This window comes from Brassica oleracea, chromosome C3 (genome assembly GCF_000695525.1).
Source record: "Brassica oleracea var. oleracea cultivar TO1000 chromosome C3, BOL, whole genome shotgun sequence".
Classification (NCBI taxonomy): Eukaryota; Viridiplantae; Streptophyta; class Magnoliopsida; order Brassicales; family Brassicaceae; genus Brassica; species Brassica oleracea.
The window spans coordinates 25,460,935-25,484,630 of record NC_027750.1 but is presented as its reverse complement, the minus strand read 5'-3'; the positions used below and the strand labels follow the sequence as shown (position 1 = coordinate 25,484,630).

General features: G+C 34.5%; 3 protein-coding genes across 3 annotated transcripts; 1 reads left to right on the top strand and 2 right to left on the bottom strand.

The window, feature by feature from the left end:
• Nucleotides 1-3,157: 3,157 nt before the first annotated feature.
• LOC106334204 (inactive protein kinase SELMODRAFT_444075-like) lies at nucleotides 3,158-7,198 on the bottom strand. The gene is made up of 10 exons (XM_013772521.1): nucleotides 6,847-7,198; nucleotides 6,250-6,572; nucleotides 6,017-6,171; nucleotides 5,639-5,733; nucleotides 4,785-5,560; nucleotides 4,552-4,712; nucleotides 4,130-4,206; nucleotides 3,899-4,046; nucleotides 3,677-3,826; nucleotides 3,158-3,592 (listed from the first exon to the last, which is right to left on the bottom strand). The coding sequence occupies exons 2-10, from the start codon at nucleotides 6,437-6,439 to the stop codon at nucleotides 3,542-3,544; spliced, it is 1,803 nt and encodes a 600-aa protein (XP_013627975.1). The 5' UTR covers nucleotides 6,440-6,572; nucleotides 6,847-7,198; the 3' UTR covers nucleotides 3,158-3,541.
• Nucleotides 7,199-17,354: 10,156 nt separating this feature from the next.
• Nucleotides 17,355-18,542, top strand: LOC106334208 (E3 ubiquitin-protein ligase SINAT2). The gene is made up of 3 exons (XM_013772526.1): nucleotides 17,355-17,653; nucleotides 17,715-17,933; nucleotides 18,011-18,542. Exons 1-3 carry the CDS (start codon nucleotides 17,447-17,449, stop codon nucleotides 18,335-18,337), a joined length of 753 nt encoding a protein of 250 aa, XP_013627980.1. The 5' UTR covers nucleotides 17,355-17,446; the 3' UTR covers nucleotides 18,338-18,542.
• Nucleotides 18,351-22,169, bottom strand: LOC106334202. The gene is made up of 16 exons (XM_013772519.1): nucleotides 21,737-22,169; nucleotides 21,528-21,656; nucleotides 21,361-21,434; nucleotides 21,204-21,273; nucleotides 21,071-21,126; nucleotides 20,856-20,927; nucleotides 20,641-20,735; nucleotides 20,501-20,570; nucleotides 20,286-20,415; nucleotides 19,979-20,197; nucleotides 19,738-19,883; nucleotides 19,390-19,564; nucleotides 19,211-19,301; nucleotides 18,931-19,088; nucleotides 18,667-18,855; nucleotides 18,351-18,565 (listed from the first exon to the last, which is right to left on the bottom strand). Exons 1-16 carry the CDS (start codon nucleotides 21,956-21,958, stop codon nucleotides 18,506-18,508), a joined length of 1,956 nt encoding a protein of 651 aa, XP_013627973.1. The 5' UTR covers nucleotides 21,959-22,169; the 3' UTR covers nucleotides 18,351-18,505.
• Between the last annotated feature and the right edge of the window lie 1,527 nt (nucleotides 22,170-23,696).

Here is a 23,696-nt window from a genome sequence, read left to right as displayed (position 1 = left end):
CTTTGATTTTAGTTATAGATTTGATTATTTTATTTGATGGTAGAAGCATTTTTATTTTTTTTGTTCATTTATTTGAACATGTAATATATTTTTAATAAATGACTGTGTTGACAATATGACTCTAAAATTCATATAATATGATCTCAAACTAAATAATTATGTTTTTTTGGTATAAAACCGAATAAACCGAAAACCGACGGTATATAAACCGAACCAAACCGAAGTAAATATAGATTTAGAATGATAGTTATATTTTACTAACCGAAATACCGAAAACCGAAAAAAACCGAACCTAAACCGAACCGATATCCGGATTGAACACCTCTATCCCTAGTAATTAGATTTGAACCAACTTTTTTTCAATTGATTCTTAAACTGCCACGTAAGCTAAATTGACATTCTAATTAAGTAACACCTAAGCATGATCTCTTTTTAATTAGTACAAACTTAAAGTTACAACTTTTAAATGATTCTTGATTAATATATAGGGGATAACTGACGAGTGATTAAATTTGTTTCTTAGTCATCTAACTTGCAGTTTTCTAACATTAATATATAACTGAATACTACTGACGAGTGATAAATTTTCAATACATAGTGAGAACATTCAAATTAATTTATTCCGCCAAAACCAAAAAATCGTATTTTCCCATAAAAATTGCATTTTCTCCATCAAAACCATAAAATCATGTTATTCCGCCAAAACTGTAAAATCACAAATTCCCGTTAAAATTAATTTTTCTCGGTCAAAACCGCAAAATCACGTTTTCCTGAAACCAAAAGTCATATTTTTCATCAAAATCACAAATTTCAAAATCAAATTTTCTCGTCAAAATTTCAAATAGCAAAATAATAAAGTAAGTCTATAATATATACAAAATTTAGTATATTTCCATCTTTTACAATAAAAAATTGGTTATTTATACTAAATGAACGTCTGGTTCCATGGATAGCCCGACTGATCATGGTTCTTTCTGGGTATGATCTTATTTAGACATGATTCTATCTGGATCGACCAAAACTGTCCAACAAAAAAAAATGTCCATGTGGACACGCTCATTTGGACCCAACCCGTCCATTTGACATCTCTGGCTGTAATCATTTATCGTATTATTCGGTTATACTTTAATAACAAGGGAACCCTACTATCCATTGAAATTTCATCGATTAGTGCTACTTTTTAATACAAAGTTGATAGCCGACCAAAAAACAAGTTTGGTCATTGTTTACAAACAATCATATATGGCTCCTTGTTATTTTAATTAAACTTTTTCTTTCTCTACACACTTATTCCACTTCTCAAGATGGCATCATAAGGAAGGCAGAGTAAATAAATTGATTTGAAGATAATGAAAGAATAGCACAAATATTCAGAGATACATCATATCACTTACCAAACCAGTAACAGTAACTAAAGAAAATGTTTGATAGAGATGAAAGATGCATTCTGTCTCATCCATCCTTCACTCATCATAACTTGTCCATTAAATGCACTTGGTGTGGAAGTGATTTCGAAGGTGATTGGTTCTATCGTTGTTAGCTTTTGCTTAGACCTCCCTTGTGCGGAGAAGCTTCCACCTCTTACTATCCCAAACCCGAAAGGCCATCACCACTCGCTCCTCTTCTTGCCTCGAGAGTTGTTAGTTCCATGTGATGTTTGTGGGGCTGTGGACGCGTTGGAACCAAGTTATACTTGTTTCCAATGTAACATGGCTCATCAAAGATGTATCAACTTACCACGAGTCATCAAGATCACGCGTCACTCACACCGTCTCCATTATATTCCGTACCGTTCACCACTGAGCTCCTTGTGCCGGATTTGCTACAAAGATGTTGATGTCAAGTACGGGAAATATTCTTGTAATCAAGAAGATTGTTCTTATGTAGTCCACTCTAAGTGTGCAACGCATATGAAAGTATGGAATATGAAAGTCCGCTCACCCTTTCATACGGAGAAAGCAACAACATGTATTGGTGTGAGGTGTGTGAGAAACAGTTAGACCAGAGAGTATGGTTTTACACATGTGATGAATGTTGCGTCACTGTCCACCTTGGATGCGTGTTTGGATCCTCTTACTCTATGAAACCTGGTTCTGTATACCAGCAGGTAGGTGGAGATATGAGAATTGGACGCAACAGTGGTAGCACCATTCGACTGTTCTGCCATGAATGTAACCAGCGATGCACCGGTTCCATCTACTATGAAGGCTATTGGTGGAAGAGTAAGTATTCTTACAACGACTGTAGTTCTGAAGCAATTGTTTTGTGCTCTTTGGAATGTAATGAACCAGGGACGTGGCCCGAGGCTTATAAGGTGTTGATGACTGCTTGATATTCAGAAGGATCACTTTCCACCTTGGAATGTAATGCATGCAGACTATATATAAGAGAGAATCAAGTATAAGAGATACCAAGGATACTAGGGGTGGGCGCAAGGCGAGTACTTGTTTTTTACGTATACTTGATACTTGGCTTGCTTTAAATGAGTAATGAATTTTTGGACTTGTACTTGACTTGTCGGAAACAAGTACTTGTCCAAAAATATATTACTTGCAAGTTACTTGTCTTGTTCGATTACTTGCTACTTGCATGTATTTATTAATCACTTGGATATATTTCCAAGTTTCTAAAAATTACTTGATAGATAATATTGTACGAGAGAATGTTATGAAAGTTTATTTACTCGATTTGGTAAAAACACGAGAGTTATTTTAAATAAAATATGTGCACCTAATATAAAAAAAAAGATAGAAATCGATAAGAAAGTATTGTTTACTTCTTACAACAAAGAAATATTTGTTTAGAGTTTTGGTTTTTATGGTTTAGTTATCATTTTTTCAGTTGTAAAACAAATAACGAATAATATCAAGGCGAGTCGTAACTTTTTTGTGATACTTGTTACTTGCCTTGTACTTGCAAATAATAAAACTCAACGACTTCATACTTGACCTGACAACGACAAATACTTGAAAAAACGAGGCGAGTACGGATCATGTAGCCGGTATAAGGCAAGTATTCGTGACCAAGCAAGGAAACTATGGATAATTCAAATTCTGGCATCTCTCTTATCTATCACTGCTTCATTGTTTTGTTATCTCTTGTTCACACTCCAAAACCTAGAATTCAAATTCAAAAGAAGACAAAGCCTCCTGATGTTTTTTTCTTTTTTAATAATTTCCCTTTTACCAATTTTTTTTTCAAATCCCTTGATAACATATTAGCAAACTCTGTTTGCATCTTACCCCACTATACAAACAAAAAAAGGCTCAAAAAGCTTTCCTGCCAGCTATGGACCACATCACTGAGAAAACAGATGACTTTTACTTCATACTCTATCAACTAAACTTTTCCTAACACAGTTACGTGATTTTACTTAAATCTTAAATCTTAAATCTTAGTACTGTTTGTTATGGTTTACTTCCACCCTCTGACTCCTTGGCGTTTCACTGAACCTATTTGACCCATCATTCGTTAGCTGACCACTGCTGTAATTATCCGCCAAGAACCGCCCGCTTCTATTGCCTGCCTCTGAACTTGGAGTTCATGCGTAGTTCCCATCCTTGATCATATCTCCTTCCAGTATACGTAGCACCTTCATTATTGACCAAACCTTTTCAGTATATACTATCATCCTGACACTAAAGAGTGGTCTCAAAGGTTACTTTTGATTATCTACCTGAGACATGCGTGGCCTCAAATGTGGATCTCTACGTATGCACAACGAAGCTGCATGAATCATACAAATAACCTCACTTTCTACAAAACGGTCACCAAGCCTCGGATCTACAAGTTCTTCCACCGCATACTCCTCCAGTAGCGGACGTGCCTGATATAAACAACAACCAACAAAGCATCAGTACTATTACTTTGCTGAATAGTTTAGATGTGAATTCATTACCCATTCAGTGAGGCATTGCTGGCCCTTTGGCATAGTAATGTCAATGGCTTTGCGTCCAGTGACTAGCTCAACTAACACAACCCCAAACGAGTACACATCTGCTTTTTCTGTGATTTGTCCGCTTTGAGCATATTCTGGCGCTAAATAGCTGCACAACAACAAAGTAATTTTCCTTTAGCAAGAAATTCAAGTTTCAAGAAGTAAATGATAGATTTCCTTGATGTGACTCACCCAAATGTTCCTATCACTCGTGTTTCTACACCTTGTTCCCCATCAGGCTGCCATCTCGCTAGACCAAAGTCTCCAACCTGATATAATTTAAAAACAGAAGTGACTTAGGTCCAGACATGTATTGTTACCACGAACAAGCAAAGCCAAACTAATACTCCCTCGGTTTCCGAAAGAAGGATTTTTAAAATATTTACGCATGGTAAAAATATAATGAATGTTTACAATTAAATTTCTTGTTAATTTTACTATATGTTTTCCAGTAACCATCAACCTATCTTTAACTAATTCAAATATTTTTAATTAATATTTCTTAAACTTATACTACTAAAAGTATCTTAAAATTCTAGAAAATCTATCATTTTGGAACAACAATAAATATAGAAAATTCTTCTTTTGGGAACGGAGGAAGTAGTAGCATATACCAATGGCTCATTATCATGAGTAATGAGGATGTTGTTAGGACGCATGTCTCTATGGACAATACACCCAACTCTGCATTCTTCATGAAGATACCTAAGACCTCTCGCAGCTCCAACAGCAATCTTTTGCCTTGCTTCCCACTCCAGCGTCTCCCTTTTGCGACCTGTATAAGATCTTGATACTGAGCAAACATTCTCTCTACCACAAGGAAGCACAAAATGGAAGGAAACGTTACCGTATAGGTGGGAGTCAAGTGAACCATTGCATATGTATTCATAAACCAAGAGCCTTCTCCCATCTTCAATGCAGAAACCAATCAGCATAACAACGTTTCTGTGCTGAGCACAGCTGAGAACTTCAACTTCGGAGCAAAACTCTACATCTCCTTGAGAACTGGCAAGTTTGTGTTGCTTCACCGCAACTACTTGCCCTTCAGGTAATACACCTCGATGGACAGATCCGTATCCACCTTCAGCCAAGAAGTTAGCCCTTGAAAAGCCACATGTTGCAAGCTCTAACTCTGCATACGAGAACACTCTCGGTGGTTTGCCGAATACTGGTCCTTTGTGCTGGCAGATAGAACAAAGAGGAGGTGACTGGAATCTCATACTAGTTGACGCTAGTGATTGACTTTCACTCTCAGTTTCAGAGCATGAATCATCATCATTCTCCTTGATGACTAATGCACCATCCTTCTTCATGTAACCACTCATTCCCAAAGTGAAGAAAGGTGAAGTTCCATGGTCAGAGCTTGACACTGATGAAGTCCCAGCTTCTGTGCTAGTGAATGGTGTCCCTAGCTCAGGGCTGCTAGTAGGAGTTACAGGTAGTCCTTTTGTGTGTTTTTCAGATGCTGCTTCTGGTCCAGTTGGTGAATTAGACTCTTTCTCAGCATCCTTCTTAGGCGATCCAACCAAGTTTAGGCGCAGAACTTTTGCCTGAGAACGTTTCATCACCACAATGTTACATTGTAAATCATCCATACACTGTTTCTCTTCGTTCTTGAGGTGTCTGTAAAACAAACCACATGGAACCATGAAAGGTGGTGAAACTATATATAACTGATATGATGAAAGAGTAGATTATTACTTGTCTAGTACGACCCAGTTTGCTTTTGCTTTCTTAGACTCAGCAGCAACTGCTCCACAGGGTGATCCAGAAACAATCTTAATCTTCACATTTATCTATTAAAAAAAAATGAAAAAATAATAACAACAAAAGAGCATGAGAAACAGGATCATCATAGCTAAACATGCATGTCAAGAGCAGTGTAGGATCTTGGCACAGCCTAATGAAACATTAGCTTTGGTCTCCAAAAATTTTGAAGGATTTTTATATAGGCATAAGCCCCTAAATTATATATATATATATATATATATATATATATATATAAAGAAATTACTAAATGCATAAGAAATGTTTTGAACCCTCAAAATCTCAAGTTTGGCCATGGTCAATAGAGCAAACCTTATTTGGATCATAGACATCATGAAGCTGGAGATTTATTTGGGAACAAGTATCAGTGAGATCACTCTTTATCTCTGGTAGTGCTATAGAATGTGATTTTTTGTGACCACTTGCACAGTCCCCAGCAAACATAGGGAAATTCCAAAGTTTTTTTCCTAGAAATTCATCAGAAAACAAAATGACATAAGTATAAACAGAGAAAAACAAAGGAGAAGCTTAAAATCAACATATACCTGAGTTGTGAGAAGGGACAACAACAATGAGGGTAATGCAATCCCCAGGGTGAACAACATGAGTCAAAGCCCAAATCAAAGCTGTTTTTGGAATCTCCCTAGAAGCTTTAACAGCAACGATAACCTTTTCAGCACCATCAGATACTACAGGCTTCTTCTCCTGCTTCCCTCGCTTCAGAACTCGACTCATTTAAGTTTGTCTATATAACACGAGCCTCAGAGGAACTGTTGTACTTTGTTGGAGAGATAAAAGCTCACAAGATTGGGGAAGATGCCATGATTTTGGATTTGCGTTATTTAGTTACTGCCTCTTGGTCTTGGATCTGACAACAACAAACGAGTTTAAAATTAGCAATGGAGATGGAGATTTAAACCTCAAATGTAACAAAATAAGAACGGCTAATAGATACTACATATATATATTTAATTATTTACCACAAAGTGCCAGAGGAAGAAGATTTAATACTAATAATATCAACGAATAAGAAACAAATCTTTAACTAGCTAAGCTCTCATGAATTTCACCGTCATGAAAATGATTCAACCAAAATAAGTAAAGAGAGAGAGAGAGACGATGATGATGGAGTGAGACCATACATGAAAATGATATTACCAGAAGAAGCATTGGTTTTTGTCTGTCTTCAAGCTTCTGTCTCTCCTTTCACAATCAAAGCACATAGGCTTTTAGAAAAACAACAACAAGAAGAAGAACAAACTTGCTACCTTTTTTGTTAGGATTTTTGGTTTTGACTCACTAGCTAGCTAGTCTCTTCTCATTCTGGTTTCTCTACTAATTTCTCTCTAGTAACAACAAACTTACTACTATTTCTAGTACTCTGCTTAATAATCAAGCTCTCCTCCGCTTATTACTACTACTATAGTACTATTATCTATTGTGCAATACTCTTTCTGCTTTTGCTAACTTTTTTTTCATAATTTCATACAACTAATACTCTTTCTATTTGAGAAATGTCATTTACAAAAATTTCATGTATATTAAAAATCATTTTAAAACTTTATTTTACCATATCCATTTACACCAAATATTTTTCTCTCTGATTAATATATTATAAAATAAGATTAAAACTGTATCTGTGTGAAATGGAGGAGAGAGAGTACAATATAATGTCCTTCCCCTTTCTAAAGTAAATATAATCGTATAGTACTAATATGATTTAGTTTGAAACTTTGAATGATTTCAGCTAGAAGTTTTTATCCAAAACATTGGTTAATTTAATTTTTTTAGTTTTATCAGTTTCTCATTGACCAAACTACTGCAATTGGAGAAATTAATTTCCTTTTATCAATAGATATCAAATAAACGCTAATCTTAAACTGTAGAATTTGGAAATTTCTCAATTGTTCCACAAATATGTAGGTTTAAATTTTGGACTATATTTTGAGACGTTTACACTTAGAGACACTTTGTGTCTTTTGTTTCCGCTCAAAGACACATAGTGGATATGACACAAATTGTTGGGACATGTGTTTTTGTGGTGGACAAAAAAGCCCTTAACTTGTTAACCAGCGTGAATGGGAAGAGGAAGTTTTCTTTAAAGAACCAAACCAGATATTCCTTCTGATTGGAATAAATGAAAGAAGCTGAAAAGTAAAAGTAGTTGTAAACTCAATTTTTTGGATTAAGCATTTGTGGGACAAATGAAATATGGACATATATATTGTGGATAGAAAAAAAAAGTGGATTCATGAATTGTGAATACGTAAATTACAAATGAGTTGTAGAAACAATAATTATGGACAAGCAAACTAAAATCTGCTTAATTATCTTTTTACTTGTTATATGTACATAAATATAGTATAAAAGTTAAGTAAATCTGAAAAGTCATTGAGCACAATCAATAAAAGATTTATGGACAGAAAGAATGTGGACGCAAGAAACGTGGACACTTAACATATACTTATGGATAGATATGTATGGACGTAATGGTTGTGGTTACGGTGAACAGTTGACAGAGAATAAATTATTCTTCTCTGTTCTCTGCTAATTTTAGAACAAAGAGACGAAAGTTGAGATATATCCTTAGAAACAAAACAAAGCTAAAATGGTTCGATTTTGAATCAGAAATTGCACCTTGCATGTCAAGTGTTTGTGGACACGAAAAATTGTGTACGAGTTAGATATGAACATACACATTGTGGATGGTAAAAGTATGGACATTGGAAAATGTGAACACATGAATCAAGGTTTTGTGGATGAAGATCTTGTGGATGAGGTCTTATGTTCAAGATTTTGTGGATGAAGATTCGGCAGCCACCTCCACCAACCACCACCATTGTATCCATACTCACGTCTTCCACTATCGCCTCCACAACCACCACCGCCTCCACTGTGGTATCCACCGCTTCTTCCACCACACCCTCCACCGCCACCGCCATCGTTTCCACGGGACTGAGCTTCGAGAATCTATCTGTTGCAAAAAGCCTTTTGGGGAGACGAAACTCACCTTCCATGACGGGTTTCTCTCAATCAACGGTGGCTGGCTGGCGGTGGTTAATGACGAAATCGACTATCGCCGGAGAAGATCTGATTTTTATAAACTTGATTAGGGTTTGGTGAAGGTTTGAGTTTCTAGATCTACAAAAAGTCGGAGAAGAGAGAAAACTAGGGTTTGTCTCTTGGAATTTACAAAATGAGAAAGAGTAAAGAGATCGACTATTTCAAAATTCAAGTAAAAAATATCTGAAAATATATTATTTGTTTTATTGTTTCTATGTTTGTTCGGTCTCTCTTTAGTTAGTGGTTTACTAGTTAGGAAAACCAATTTTTCTAGTTAGACAATTCATGAAACCCACTTTCGATAGAGGTGAGGGTTAAGCTTGACATTTCACTAAGAGAAAGTGTCCAGTAAAACCAAAGTGCTTTAGAGTGTAATTCATAACACGAATTGTGTCTGTGGGCGTAAATATTTCCTATATTTTATATGAACTGATTTGATGATGACTAACTTAGTCTGTTAAAGAAGTATATCGACCGTTGTATTTGGACTATGTAGAGATTGGTTCTAACTCCCAACTAGTTTAGCTTACCTTTGGGAAGCCTTTAATTTAAACCTTCTTTTTTTTTAAACCTTCATTGGTCCTAATTTGAACTAAAGACTTGTGATTCTGAAAAGTGAAAAAAACAAATTTCATGAAAGACACTTAAATTTTGCTGGGAATTATTAGAGCCATTAATTAATCTTTTTTAAAAAAACTTGTGATTCTGAAAAGTGAAAAAATCAAATTTTATGAAAGACACTTAAATTTTGCTGGGAATTATTAGAGCCATTAATTAATATTTTTTAAAAACTTGTTTTACTTGTAAAATTCAGTATTTATATTTTATTTAAAAAATAATAATTCATGTAACATTAAATAAAGATGCCACGAATACTTATACATATATCCAATATATTCATTTTGGAAATCGTTCATATAAATGAATTGAGATTGCTAGTTAGTAATAGTTTGAAAATTGGTTGAACTGAAAGATAACCACATTTGTTCTTTATGTTTTTGTCCTTTATCAGTAGTTAATAATAGTTTGTACTATGTAGTAGTATATATAATACTCCCTCTGTTATTAAATGTAGGTAGTTTTAGCAAAAAGAGTTTGTTTCACAATATAAGTAGTTTACATATTTCAATGCACTTTTTTCATTTATTAGATATTGTGTGACCAATAAAATAATGTCTAAATTTTTATAATTGGTTGAATTAATTGATTAAATGATATATTTTTTTAAATAACCATTTTCTAAATATTTGTGCTTTTAGGTAAAACTACTTATAATTAAAAACAGAGAGAGTATAAGAAAGTTATTTAATTTGAATTTAAATTTTGTAGCTGTGACCATATTTTAGATCTCTATCTACCCTCCTCTCGACGACAGGCATTGGAAAATTAACTAACGTCGTTACAAATGACAAATTTGAATCAAACGCAGCCTTCATCTCTAAACGCGGTTTTCTATAAACAAGTACGTAGACACAGCCGACAAGTCTTATCAGTGTCTTTTTAGATGCTGGAAGTTAATATAATTAACTATGTTGATCTTATATTACTTTCAGACCATTCAAATATAATCAAGGCACATATCCTCTTTAATCTTTATAATATAAAAAGACTTATTTAGCATGGATTCAAATAAATGGAAAATATGGTTTACATAGAAAATAAATAAGTTAATTAAAAGTGTGCTAATGTGTAAGAGACAAAATAAAAAAGGAAATGGTCCAAAATATGTGCAAGTAATGAACAGAGCACAATCACAGGTAGCTAGTTCTGGCTCGGTGTCATGTAGTAAAACCCTCGTGGACCCGTCCAATCCCAACTAGCCCTCTAATCATTATCTCTCTTTTTTTTTTTTTTTGGATCAATAATCATTATCTCTCTAATTTCATAATTTTTAACCCTTTTCCTTATTACAATTTTTTTTAAAAAATTAGATCGTGTATTTTGTTATATTTTCCTCTAAAATATAAGATTCTTATAATAGAGATAAAATTTATTCCAATATATTTTTTTATAATACTCCATCTGTTCTCGAAAGTAGAATTTTCTAAAATGTTAACGTTTATTAAGAATTCAATTAATGTGTATAATTTAATTTTTTTTTATTATACATTTTTCAATAACTTTTCACCGATCAAATTTAATCAATTCAAATATTTTCATTTAATGTTTTTTAAAAGTATAAAAAAATATCTTAAACATATAGAAAATCTATCTTTGTGTAACAAGTAAAAAATCTAAAACATCTTACTTCCAGGAACGGAAAAAATAGCAATCTTCAAAATATAAAGTAAAAAATAGCAATGGATTAAAATGAAATTGACTCTAAATACTATAACAGAAACAAAAATAGCAATGGATTAGAAATGTACTACCAAGATTTCGAAGATACGTAATCCCACGATATCTCTAAACAAAAAATAATTGATTAATTATTCTAATGATTTGGGGACTTGGACCATGATTATTAGGGGTTTTTAGGTTGGGGTTCTTAGCAGAATATAATAACCCATCTCTTAATTTTTAACTAAAAAAGTTAAGAACCGGTTCTTAAATACTACCTCCGTTCATAAAAGTAAAATGTTTTAGATTTTTTCCTTGTTCCACAAAGATAGATTTTCTATATTGTTAAGGTATTTTTTTATACTTTTGAAGAACATTAATTGAGAATATTTGAATTGATTAAATTTCATTGATGGAAAGTTATTGGAAAGTGTATAATCAAGTAAAAAATAAATTAAATTATAAACATTTATTAAATTCTTAATAAGCGTGCATACTCTAGAAAATTTTACTTTCAGGAACAGAGGGAGTAAGAGTTTTAAAAACCGGTTCTTAATTTTTTCAGTTAAAAGTTAAGAGACGAGTTCTTATATTCCGTTAATAATTCCACAATAAGAATCCCAATAATCATGCTCTTAGTTTGTTTGAAACAATAGACTTTGTTTAACTGAGACGATTACTTCCGCGTCACACATTTTTAAGTTGATGGGTCCCAGACGTTCTGTCACCGTCGCGAGACGCATCATCAACGGCGCCGGCGGCCAATGCCGTCATAGCTTCAACCAATCTCCTCCTGTCACACTTGACACTACCACCCACACACTGTTAATAACTATATTTTATTTTAATGTTTCTTTTATGCCAACAGCTATGTACGTTGTTGTATAAGATTATGCATAGATTAAGAATTCTTAAGAAGAAAAGGAAAGAGAAGAGTCCCCCTACAGACGCAACAACGTTTGGCGACGGATATTATACTCGGAGCAATCTCAATGGTAGTATATTACCATAAAATTCTTAAATTATGTATTTGTGTATGTATATATAAGTATACTAAAATTCTTGGAAACCCAACCAATAATAAAATTCCTGAAAACCCAACCAATAGTATCCAAATAAGATATTATTGGTTGGATTTCCAAGAATTTTAGTATATTTTTAATTAAATAATATTTAATATATATACATGCACAACTATATAACTTAGGAACTCTATGCTAAAATAGTACCATTGGAGTTGTTCTTATGTTAGCTAATTGCTGGTGATTACTCAACTTTCATGGTAAAACTAAAAACTAGTCTTTATTTTATACTACCCCTTAACTAGTAAACAAGCAACTTCGAATTTTTGAAATAGAATGCAACGTGCGGAGTATTTAAAAAAAATAAATCACATGCACGTTTTAATATTGACACAATTGTTTAGTCGTCTTCGTTATTATATTGCATTGCATCTATAGTTAACTAGCCGGTCCTACATCAATAGTTTAGAGACAATGGCCCTAAATTTAATCGCTAACTCGTAACCTATGTAAATAAGAGAATATTAGCGAGCCATCATCAGTTGTATTCGTATTTGGAACTACACTATTAATCTTAAATTTCTAAAGTATAGTTGGATAAAACAAATTTATATACAGTATTGTGATATATTATAAGGTCCGACTTATAGAATATCATTTAAAAAATTTGCAACCATGAACATATTCTCTTTGTTTTTCTTTTCCTCTATCGAATTGTTGGTGGCCTAGTGTAATGCAATAGGATTGTTCTTTTGTTGTGTACTCAGTGATTCAAACCATTCTTAGGACGAAATATTATTTTCTTAAATCGAACTTTGAGATGACAAAGGTCTATAACTTCCATGATAATTGAAAAAAATGCTATTGATTTTTTTCTCCCATTTTTAATCATTTTGACAAGGAAAATTGATGTTATTTTAAATTTCAAATACACAAAATAAAATAATTCCTAAGAGCATCTCCAACTTAACTCTATTTCTACCTATATAATAACATTTAGAGGCAAAATCACTTCAACACATCTCTATTTTTACCTCAAAATAGAGATTGTTATTTTTTCCTCTATTTATAGAGGAAAAAATAGTATTCCTTTATATTTTGTTCTATACGTAGAGATCTCTATTTTAGAAAAATACTTTAACGCCCCCACCTGCCCACGGCTAATGGGTCATTCACGCCTGCTCACTCGGCCCCTGGGCCCCATCCCATCCGACGGGTGGTGCATTAATTTTCCAAGGCTCGAAATCATTGTTTACTACCCCTGCAATCGCCACCCGACCTTTTCCTGTGTTTTGGCCTCACTCGCACGGTATCGCGAATCACTTCCCGATAGGTCACAAGTCCTTTCACTACTCCAGCCCAGGCAAGCTTAACTCTGGAGTTTTAAACGAATGTATGACGGAATAGATAAGTCAACTTTGGTGATATAGGTAGTCAAATCAATTCTCTTAAGTCTTTCTATATATCACAACTCGGGATGTTACAATTCACCCCCTCTCAAAGAACGCAACGTCCTCGTTGCGCCCCACGACAGGTCTCAAGACGCCTCTCGGATCAGAACCGAGATGGCTAACCAGCTTTGATACCACTTTTAACACCTCCACCCGTCCACGGCTAATGGGTCTTCTACGCCCGCTCACTCGGCCCATGGACCCCATCCCATCTGACGGGTGGTGCATTAGTTTTCCAAGGCTCAGAATCATTGTTTACTGACCCTGCAATCACCACCTGACCTTTCTCCGTGTTTTGGCCTCATTCGCACGGTATCGCGAATCACTTCCCGATAGGTCACTCATCATTTCACTACTCCAGCCCAAACACGGAGAAATATATAAAGAGATTGACCATAAGATGGATAAGAGGTCTAAACAGATACGTGACGAAAAAGATAATTCAACTTTGGTAACATAGGTAGCATAATCAATTCTCTTAAGTCTTTCCATATATCACAACTCGAATGTTACAAATACATTGGAATAAAACTCATTTCTATTATAGAGTTCCTCTATTTTATAAGTAAAAATAGAAGAATACACCGGAAATGATCTAATCCGATCTCAATCCGTATAAGCTCCAAATTAAAAAAAAAAAACTTGTCAAATAATTTAATCCCACTTACTGACTTGCATATTTAATTCAGCCAGTAGAACTAGAAACAATCCAAGCCAAAACTTTACAAGAAATTTCTTTAAATAAATTAAAAAGTAATTTATTTTTGTGCATCCCACAGAAACACGCAAGAACCCTGGATTCTGTAACTACTATACTCTTGTGTTTTCATTTTCATAATGACACTGTATTTTCATAATGACACTGACATAATGAATTGTCTTTACCGTCATTAAAAACCATGTTTTCTTCCGAGGTTGCGTATTGATTTTTCTAATGGATTTTTCAATTCCGAGGAACAATTGCATTAAATCTCTCCAGAACGGTAACATACATTTATTATCATTTTGAGTAAAAATCAATATACAAATGTAAGTGTAATTAATTATTGTACCAGGTACATCCACCATTTCTTTAATTTCGACAATTATCTATTTAACTATTTACCCGAAAAGAAATAGAGACATCTTTTAAAAAAAGCTAAAAGAGAGTAAAATTTGAGCAACAATCTTCCTTCATAATAAGATGGTTCAGTACGCATCACGGTATATACACACACAAACACGTTAATGTACAGGTATTAGGTATAGTTCATAATGTAAAACTAATGTAGAAACGATGAAAAATGAGTTTCACTACGTGCCATTTTCGAGCGTCTAGTTGCTGCAACTACCTTTTTTCTTTGCTATGCAGGTCGAAAGTGTACAACTATTAGCACGAAAAGGTATCTTATTCAACAATCATTACAATTATACGTTCAACTTCTGCGCATTAAAATGATTACACTTTATACAGCCATACACGTACTGTATGAATGGAGGCTGAATGCTTTATTAATGTGTACAAGTACAGTATTTATACAGAATACATAAGTGATTAGGTATTGACTAATTACAGTTATGACCCTAATGACATATATCTCCTATAGGTACCTCCGTACCTGCATAAACCCACCCGGTCCAGTCATCATATACGATCTATCATCTATGCGTGTAGACGCATGAACACACATGATCAGAAACCTATGCTCTAATCAAATTCACCGGAACCTTTATTATTTTGGTTTTTACACTTTATGACCTCTTGTTTGGTATATCAGAAACCAGAGTATATAAAGATTTTTTTTTTTGGAGAAATATATAAAGAGATTGACCATAAGATGGATAAGAGGTTTAAGAACTTTATGTTTGATTTATCACAGAATTGGGATCACAAAGTAAATGACATGTGAGTAGAGAGATGTTGAAAGGCCATGTGAAACATAATATGAATCGGGGCGAAATGTCATTGTTATCCTAGTGCGATGAAATGGAGAGACAATGACCCTACATCATTAATTTCTCTTTATCTTTAGCATTACATCACTTTGTATATGGGCCTCTTTGGTTATGTCAATATTGACGTGTCACTTTGTATACTCTACATTAATAATTTAATATTAAGTAATAATCCCATGGGCCTTATTTGGTATGCCCATGTTTATGTAGCCCGTTTGTCAAATCTTAGGGGATTTGGTAGATGGGATATTCCTCCTTTGACATCTCTGAGACTGAGAGTAGTGTGATTTACTTGCGGAAAGTGTTCTGCTTAGCCCTGAGCGTTCGATTTTCGGTTCGGTTCTTTCGGTCTTCGGTTTTTCGATTATAGAGATATAGGAACCATTCGGTTATCTATGAAATTTGGTTCGGGTCCGGTCCGGTTTGGTTCTTTCCGGTTGTGGATCGGTTCAGATAACAATTATAAGAACCAGCTAATATCCGATAAATTTGTGGTTTTAATTCAGTTACGGTTCGGTTCCGGTTTTTTTGGTCAATTTTGGATGATTCGGGGTAAAAACAATTTACTGGGGATTTTTTGGATATAAATAAGGTAATTCGGATAAATTTTAATATTTTGGATAAAAACTATTCGGGTAATTCGGTTATTTAGGATAATTTGGATAATTTAAAATGCTCTAGATAAAAAAAAAATATATGAGTATTTCGATTTTTTTGGATAATTTGGTATATAAGTAGGAAGTTTTGAATATTATTTTTAATACTAAATATAATTAATATTTTTAGATATATAAATTTTATTTCGGATATTCGTGTGTCCATTCGGTTCTCGGTTCAGTTTCGGTTATAGAAATATAGAAACCGTTCGGTTATTTTTGAACTTTGGTTCGGTTTCAGATTTGGTTTTTCGGTTCGGTTTTCGTTCGGTTTTTGGTTTTCGGTTTTTATGCCCATGCCTAGTTCTGCTAGTGTGTTTCAAGTTTTCAATAGTAGTATATATGGATACGATGAAAAGACTAGTACTCCCTCTGTTTTTAAATGTAGGTAGTTTTAGCAAAAAAAGTTTGTTTCACAATATAAGTAGTTTACATATTTCAATACATTTTTTTCATTTATTGGATATTGTGTGACCGATAAAATAATGTCAAACTTTTTATAATTGGTTGAATTAATTGATTAAATGATATATTTTTTTAAATAACAATTTTCTAAATATTTGTGCTTTTAGGTAAAACTAATTATAATTAAAAACAGAGGGAGTATTGCTTAAATGTCACTACTAATATTAAGTTTAATGTAATAATATGTTCAATTATTCTCTGTTACTCTAGTTTATTTATATTAAGAAAATAAATGTCTGTGAATTTAGTTTGTTTTTGTGTTCATTTTGTTGATACTACAGTATTATGAATATTTATAATTAATGGTAAGTTCTCTCTTTTTCAAAATTACTTTTTCTTTTATTTAAACAGTAAATGAGAACTTTTTTTTTTTTTTTGAAACACTAAAAACAGTAAATGAGAACAATTTCCAAAGTTTCCACAAATACCAATGTCAGACGACAAGAATTTTTTTTGTGTATTTGGAATTTGTTATGTTCTCACTTCTCATGCAATGTCTTTTGCTTTTTAACCATGACTGATTAAAAGATGATCAATCAGTATTGCCTTTTTGTTTTAATAAAATGCAATAATTTGATTTGGTTAAGAGTCATTTGTCCACATGGCATATGAAACTGATGGTTACTTACAACTTGCAAGACCCAATTGGATACATGGTATGACAACTCAGGGTGTCGTGTTACCAAGAACCTTGACTAAATTGTAGTAGTTAAAATCACAAGTCATATACTATATGGTTTTTGTCTGTATTATTTTCTCCCCTAAAATCAAGCTCTTTCACGCAATCTCAGGAGCCAACTCTTATATTTCACCATTTACTTCACGTTGTCTTGAATCATTGAAAGCTGAAACTTAAAACAACGTAAACGTATGTATGTGGTTATTGTACATACATACATACATAACAAACCTACATTCATACACATTTCTCCTCTTTCACTTCATCACTTGCCTTTTGATTTCATGAATTCTAGCGAAATGGAACCTCGAATCAATCACCTTCAGATTGAATCTCAGGTCCATGAGTTGCTTGATTATCCGGTTTGTACAAATCAGATTACTTCTACAATCTACCAGGTATGTATACAAATCTATTAGATAAATGAGAACACATTGTAACTAACACAACTTATTACAGTGTTCCAATGACTACACCGGAGAGGTCAACAATGATAAGGAAAAACCGTATAATTGTCCCTACTCTGGATCCAAGTGTACAGCCACAGGAGATATTCGGTGGCTGCTTCAGCATCTAAGGAATGATCATCATGTTGAAATGCATGATGGGAGAAGTTTCAGTCATCGATATGTCCATCATAATCCTAAACATCTTCATCATGCTACTTGGATGTTAACTGTGAGTTAAGATTACCAAACATTGTGTTCCTTTTGCTCAGCTTTGTTAATTATTTTTCCCATACAAAACGGTTGCAGCTTCTGGATTGTTACGGTCGACAATTCTGCTTATACTTTGAAGCATTCCACCTTAAGAAGACGCCCATGTACATAGCTTACATGCAGTTTATGGGAGATGAAGAGGAAGCAACAAGCTTCAGCTACACTTTGGAGATCAGTGGCCATGGCAGAAAGATGACATGGCAGGGAGTGCCTAGAAGCATTCGAGACAGTCACAAAACCGTTCGTGACAGCCAAGACGGCTTGATCATCACTCGCAAGTTGGCTATGTTCTTCTCTGCCGATAATACCAACAGCAAGGAACTGAAGTTGAAGATTTCAGGTCGTATATGGAGAGAACATTGAAGAATACAGTCTATTTTTGTTGTGAATCCTTGTAATAGTATATATTATACTTGCAACAAAATAACCTCTTAATACAAAAAAAATAAATAGCAGTTTAATGTCTACTTAAATAAGTGATTATGCCCTCACTACTTCATAATTGAAGCTTCTTACTCTCTTCTTACAGCTTTAAGATACAGTTCGGCCATAGCTTAATGAAGCAAGGTAGAGATTCTTTCCCCATTTTTCCTGCACAACAGAAGGTAAAACAATGCACAAGATCTCAGGCATTGTTCATCGGAAGGGAGAAAAAAATCTCAAAGATTTAAAGTAATCTTCACTCTACTCACCTTGACATGTGTGCTGGGGAATTGAGAGGTACGCAATGTCTCTTGTGTCTCATCGACCAGTCTACGCCGTGGGATGCTTAGAATTAGAGCAGCTTGATCCGTTGTTGCTGCTGTTGATGTGATTCTGAATCCACCATCCCAACGCCTGTGGATGCCTTCACTCGGATACAGAAAATCCAGTTCAACAACCTGGAGAGAGAGAGAGATAAATTGGTGAGTTTATGAAGAAAGACATCACATGAAGAAGCATTGTTGAAGTCTAACCTGTTCACTGTAGCCAGAGTTGCGGGACATGACAACACCCCATCGGGTTCCAGCTGTTGCCATAGAGGTAACATGGAAGCCTTCTCTCCACTTCTTGTTTATCCACTTGAATGGAAATGAATCGCTTACTTTGTACGACTGCTGTGTATACGCCGTGCCTTCGATACCCAATTTTAAAACGAACATCGAATAAGCCATCAATGGTTTTCATGCTAACGAGCTAGCCATAGTTATTGGCAAACATTCATATGTTTTCATGAAGCAGGAAAAGTGTATATACCTTTTGACATGACAACTAAGGAGCTTCCATTGGTTGCACCAGCAATAGAACTTATGTAGTAATTCTTCTCCCACTGTTCCATAATCCATTCCTGAAACAGAACATAGTTTATACTCACATAAGATCATCTTGACAGAACAAAGACTTAATAATCATTAACAGAGAAACATTGGACCAACCTTATGCAAGAAGACAGGAGAGAGTTCGTAGACTTGGTTTGTGAAGCCAGTTCCAGCATCCATTATTAATGCCCATAGATTCGAACATGATGATACACAGCTTATTAACAAACCATCTGCTGTACCTCTCTCGATATGCTGTGCTAGTCTTGTATCAGCCACATTATAATGGTACCTGGTTGCGCAAGTAGATTGTTAGTCCAAACTCGTATTCACACTAAAGCCAAGAATCAAAGTTCTAAACCAAGAAAACACTTGAGACACAAACGGACTTCCCACTTGAGGCATGGACAGATCAAAAGACATTAATAGTTATCTAATGCTATAGTTAACCATAAACTTTGTTACCTCTGCTTCATTGGTTGCCTGGCATTGTAAATTGAAATCCATTGCGTTGCAGGGACACCTAGACGGACTTTTTTCCTAGGTGCATCTTCTTCTTCTTCTTCCCCAATGCTCAACCTACCTCGCTTCTGTCCAACTTGAAAAATGATCTACCACCAAAAAAAAATACAAGACGTCAAACAACAACTCCAAAGTGACTACTTAATAGCCAAGAAAAGTAAAATGTAAAGGATGTAAACGTCACCTTTTGAGCACCTTCTGTGTTTATGGGTCTAATTGCCGGATTCTCCCCCAAGAGCTCTTGAAACAGTGATACTAACTTCCCGTAGTTAGGTTCCTCGTCAAATTTCATATTAACCACGATCTCAAGAAATTGCTTGAAAGGAGGGGGACAGAAACAACAAAGCATGTCCGGCGATGTTGCCATCTTCTTTTTGCAAACGAGGAATGACTTGTTATCTCCCTGAAAAGTGAGCATGATAAAAGATTAGCAGAGGAAAAAGTATGCTAACAACATCATTCAACAAAACAAAAAGATAGGTCTGCAGTACCTGATATCCTTGCCACGGCAATCTACCTCGGTGAAGGAAGATCAGTGTATATGCCAATGATTCGAGATCGTCCCTTCTGCTGGCAGTTCTCCCTAAGTGAGCATGAGCACTTGCGTATCTAACTGTCCCCCTACAAAATTAAGGAAAGAAATATTCAAGAAGAGAGACAGAGTAACTATAGAATCAGAGTTGGGTGCCAGTTTGAAAATTCTTACCTAAACATATCAGGACGTTGATCATATTCAGCATGTTGTCCGCCGCCACCACCTTCTCTCCACTTTGTTGCTGAAAAGTTAAGTTAATAAGATGAGAAATGTAACTAAGCACCTAACGAAGAGAATGAAAATCAACCAACCTAGTCCCAAATCAACAAGAAACAGCTTCTTCTCTTGAGAAGTTGAAGGCTGGCCGAGTAAGAAATTTTCTGGCTTAACATCTCCATGCACATAACTAAAACCAAAATAGTTAACAAAGACAAAACATAGTAACTTAACGGTGGAAAACATATGTAAGAAGGAACCTCTGTCAACAAAGATAAATACAAAAACCAGAAAAGGTGAAAGTACAAACCCTTTTGCATGCATCTTTTCAAGGATGGACAGTGATTCAACAGCAATGCAAGCTACCATTTCTGAGGACATTCTGTTAAAGAGAAAAGGTAAGAGAATCGTTAGGGCAGTCTGACTGGATTTTTAATGTCGCATTTGGAAGAAACCAAATAAATTTTGGAAACTACATTAGTTCTTTAATAATGGAGAGACAGGAACTCTATAATGGATACTCACGCTTGCCCTGAAGTATTCCATATATCCCATAAGCTCGGCCCGAGTATGTCCATAACCTGAGGCCAAAAAAAAAAGAAGGAAATACCATCAATGAAACCGACCGGAGAAAATTAGAAAAGAGGAGATCCAATACCATAACATAATAGTCTCCTTGTCTCCCTTTAAAATGCACTCTAGGCACTCCATGACTACCACCCAAAGTGCTGCTCACAAGAAAAGAAAATGTCAATTTCACATTTCAACTCAACAAAGTATCTGAGTAAAAAGGAATTAAGAATGAAAACACCCACTTGTACACTTGCCACTCGTGTGGGGGGCCGTAGTTGCATCCCTTGCTGGTTCGATGCTCAAACTTCAAAGCAACCTATTAAGGGAAACAAAGATGCGAGAGAATGTTAGCATGATTGGGCTAATAAGAGTATCCACCAGAGTAGCAAGGCAGACTGAGTTACATTACCTCCAAGATGCTAGCTCCAGCACTACGTTCATTACCACCAGTAATACGCCGTCCCACAAACACTTGACCAAAACCACCCTTTCCCAGCTTTCTCTCAACCTTGTACAGAGGTGATCCTCCAACTTGAACCTGACAAAGAGACAGAACCGTTAACTCATTACACCAAAACTATGCATAAAATGATTGTCTCCCCTAGAGAAAGCTTTTACCCTTTCAGGGAAAGGAGCAGTGTTTCCTTCTTCTTCCTGTGCAGCCGCCTTGTTGGAGCCACCACTATCGTTACCAATCGCCATAACTTCCTTCTCCTCTTCTTCTTCACCAACCTGATTCTCCTCTTTCAACTTCCTCGCCGCTAGCCTCGTCCTCGGCCTTTCCAGAGCTACAGCGTCGGCAACACGGCCACGGCGGACTCGACGGCGAGGCTCCGGCATAGCTCAAACTCCATGCAATCGAGACGGAGTCCGATCATTATAGTCCCAGCGAAATAACGGTCTGGCTCATGTCGGATTTGGGATTGAACCGGAGATCGATTTTACGATGAGCAAGTTTTTTTTTTTTTTTTTTGGGAGATTAGGGTTTCGCCGGTGCGGTTGCGGTGATGAGAGAGAGACAAAAGGTTCTTTATCCCACGTCAGTTTATTACAAGTACATGTACAAGTCTCTCTTTGTGAAATAAATTATTTCTACTCCCACTATTTCACACTTCAATTTAGGCTTTGCACATTTCACCCAGTCCCGAAAACTAAATCAGAACAGGTCCACAGATTTTGGACCCAGATGCTTAGACCTACCTCTATTTTACAAAGAGTAGTGATGACCAAATAAACCGAGACTGATCCAAGAAGAATGAATTTAAACTTAACTAAATCCAACATAAATATTAAAAATGTCTTGTTTTAAGATATTTCGGGTTGTAAATTTTATCTCAACCAAACCAAAATCTGAAAAACCAAAAAATCTAAAATCCCCCAAAACACTTATACCAAACCCAAATTTTATCCCAGAATAAATATTTTAAATATTATTAAATACCTAAAATAAATATTTATTATATGAATAATTAATTCACGTATACTTAATTTAATAAATATTTTGATATTTGATAAAACAAGTATTTTTTATATTTTAGTAAATTGCATTTAAATTATAAATAGGTTTGTTTCCGGTGGAGTTTAGAAAAGGTAAGCTTACTGGTCAACGCTACACGTAGCGGGAGGTTGAGTCGGCCAAGGAACAACGGTTATAAGTTAAGGAAGTCTGTCTTGGAAACTGAACAAGTCTATTCTCAAAAGTATCCTCTGGTCTCTGAATTTGGAAAACAGCTTATTCATCTCCGCATTATAAAACCAGGGAAAATACATATCCAAACAATATTAACGTGCCAAAACATTTTTAAACTAAATAAGAATTTGAATTGCATACTTAAACTCATAATAAATAGCTAAAACATGCATATAGCCGGTTATATGATGATTTAGACTATTTTTTTTTAATTTTTTTTGTAGTTTAATCCCTATAATTCTATTTTTTGAATAACTTAAATAATCAAATTTATCGTATTTATAATTTTAATTTGAAAAGTACACTTTTTTTTACCAGATTTTGATTAAATTTAAATAATAAATTTGATTATTTATCAGAAATTTAGATAGTTATCATATACAATATATTAATTAATTTAGTTATCAAAGTATGTTATATACCTTATTAAAACATGAGAATTAATTATAAATAATCTTACTCATATGTAATATTTACAAGAAATACCACTCAATTTATATTTATTTATATTTATATAAAATTTTCTTTACAAATATAGTCATTCAAATTTTAATCAACATAACTAAAAATACTCTTTAGAAATTTGATTTTACAGTAGAGATTTTTAATAATATTACCCTTACTTAATAATAAAAAAGAATGGCTAGTTAACCAAAAATAGTTTCGAACGCAGCATCTCAAGAAAACAAATATCGCACAAAACCACTAGACCATATTACATTATTTTTATTTTGCTACAAAACTAGTACGTAATATTAATAATACACAAAAGGTTTACAAAACTATTTCCCGATTAATTCTCGTATAATTACCAAATAATTGATTCGGCGCTAGGTTAGGGTCAAGCGCACACATTATGCCTAGTGTAATTAACATTGGTTTTGATAA

What these genes read in the sequence shown, in the direction of transcription:
- LOC106334204 (XM_013772521.1), bottom strand. Translation starts at nt 6,439, where the DNA reads ATGAGTCGAGTTCTGAAGCGAGGGAAGCAGGAGAAGAAGCCTGTAGTA. An exon ending in TGTCCCTTCTCACAACTCAG is followed by an intron (nt 6,172 to 6,249) that starts GTATATGTTGAT and finishes ATGAATTTCTAG; the next exon opens with GAAAAAAACTTTGGAATTTC. An exon ending in CGAGTGATAGGAACATTTGG is followed by an intron (nt 4,047 to 4,129) that starts GTGAGTCACATC and finishes GTTGTTGTGCAG; the next exon opens with CTATTTAGCGCCAGAATATG.
- LOC106334208 (XM_013772526.1), top strand. Translation starts at nt 17,447, where the DNA reads ATGTATGTGGTTATTGTACATACATACATACATAACAAACCTACATTC. An exon ending in TTACTTCTACAATCTACCAG is followed by an intron (nt 17,654 to 17,714) that starts GTATGTATACAA and finishes AACTTATTACAG; the next exon opens with TGTTCCAATGACTACACCGG. An exon ending in ATGCTACTTGGATGTTAACT is followed by an intron (nt 17,934 to 18,010) that starts GTGAGTTAAGAT and finishes AAACGGTTGCAG; the next exon opens with CTTCTGGATTGTTACGGTCG.
- LOC106334202 (XM_013772519.1), bottom strand. Translation starts at nt 21,958, where the DNA reads ATGCCGGAGCCTCGCCGTCGAGTCCGCCGTGGCCGTGTTGCCGACGCT. An exon ending in TCTTGTTGATTTGGGACTAG is followed by an intron (nt 20,571 to 20,640) that starts GTTGGTTGATTT and finishes TTAACTTTTCAG; the next exon opens with CAACAAAGTGGAGAGAAGGT. An exon ending in TGCCGTGGCAAGGATATCAG is followed by an intron (nt 20,198 to 20,285) that starts GTACTGCAGACC and finishes CTCACTTTTCAG; the next exon opens with GGAGATAACAAGTCATTCCT.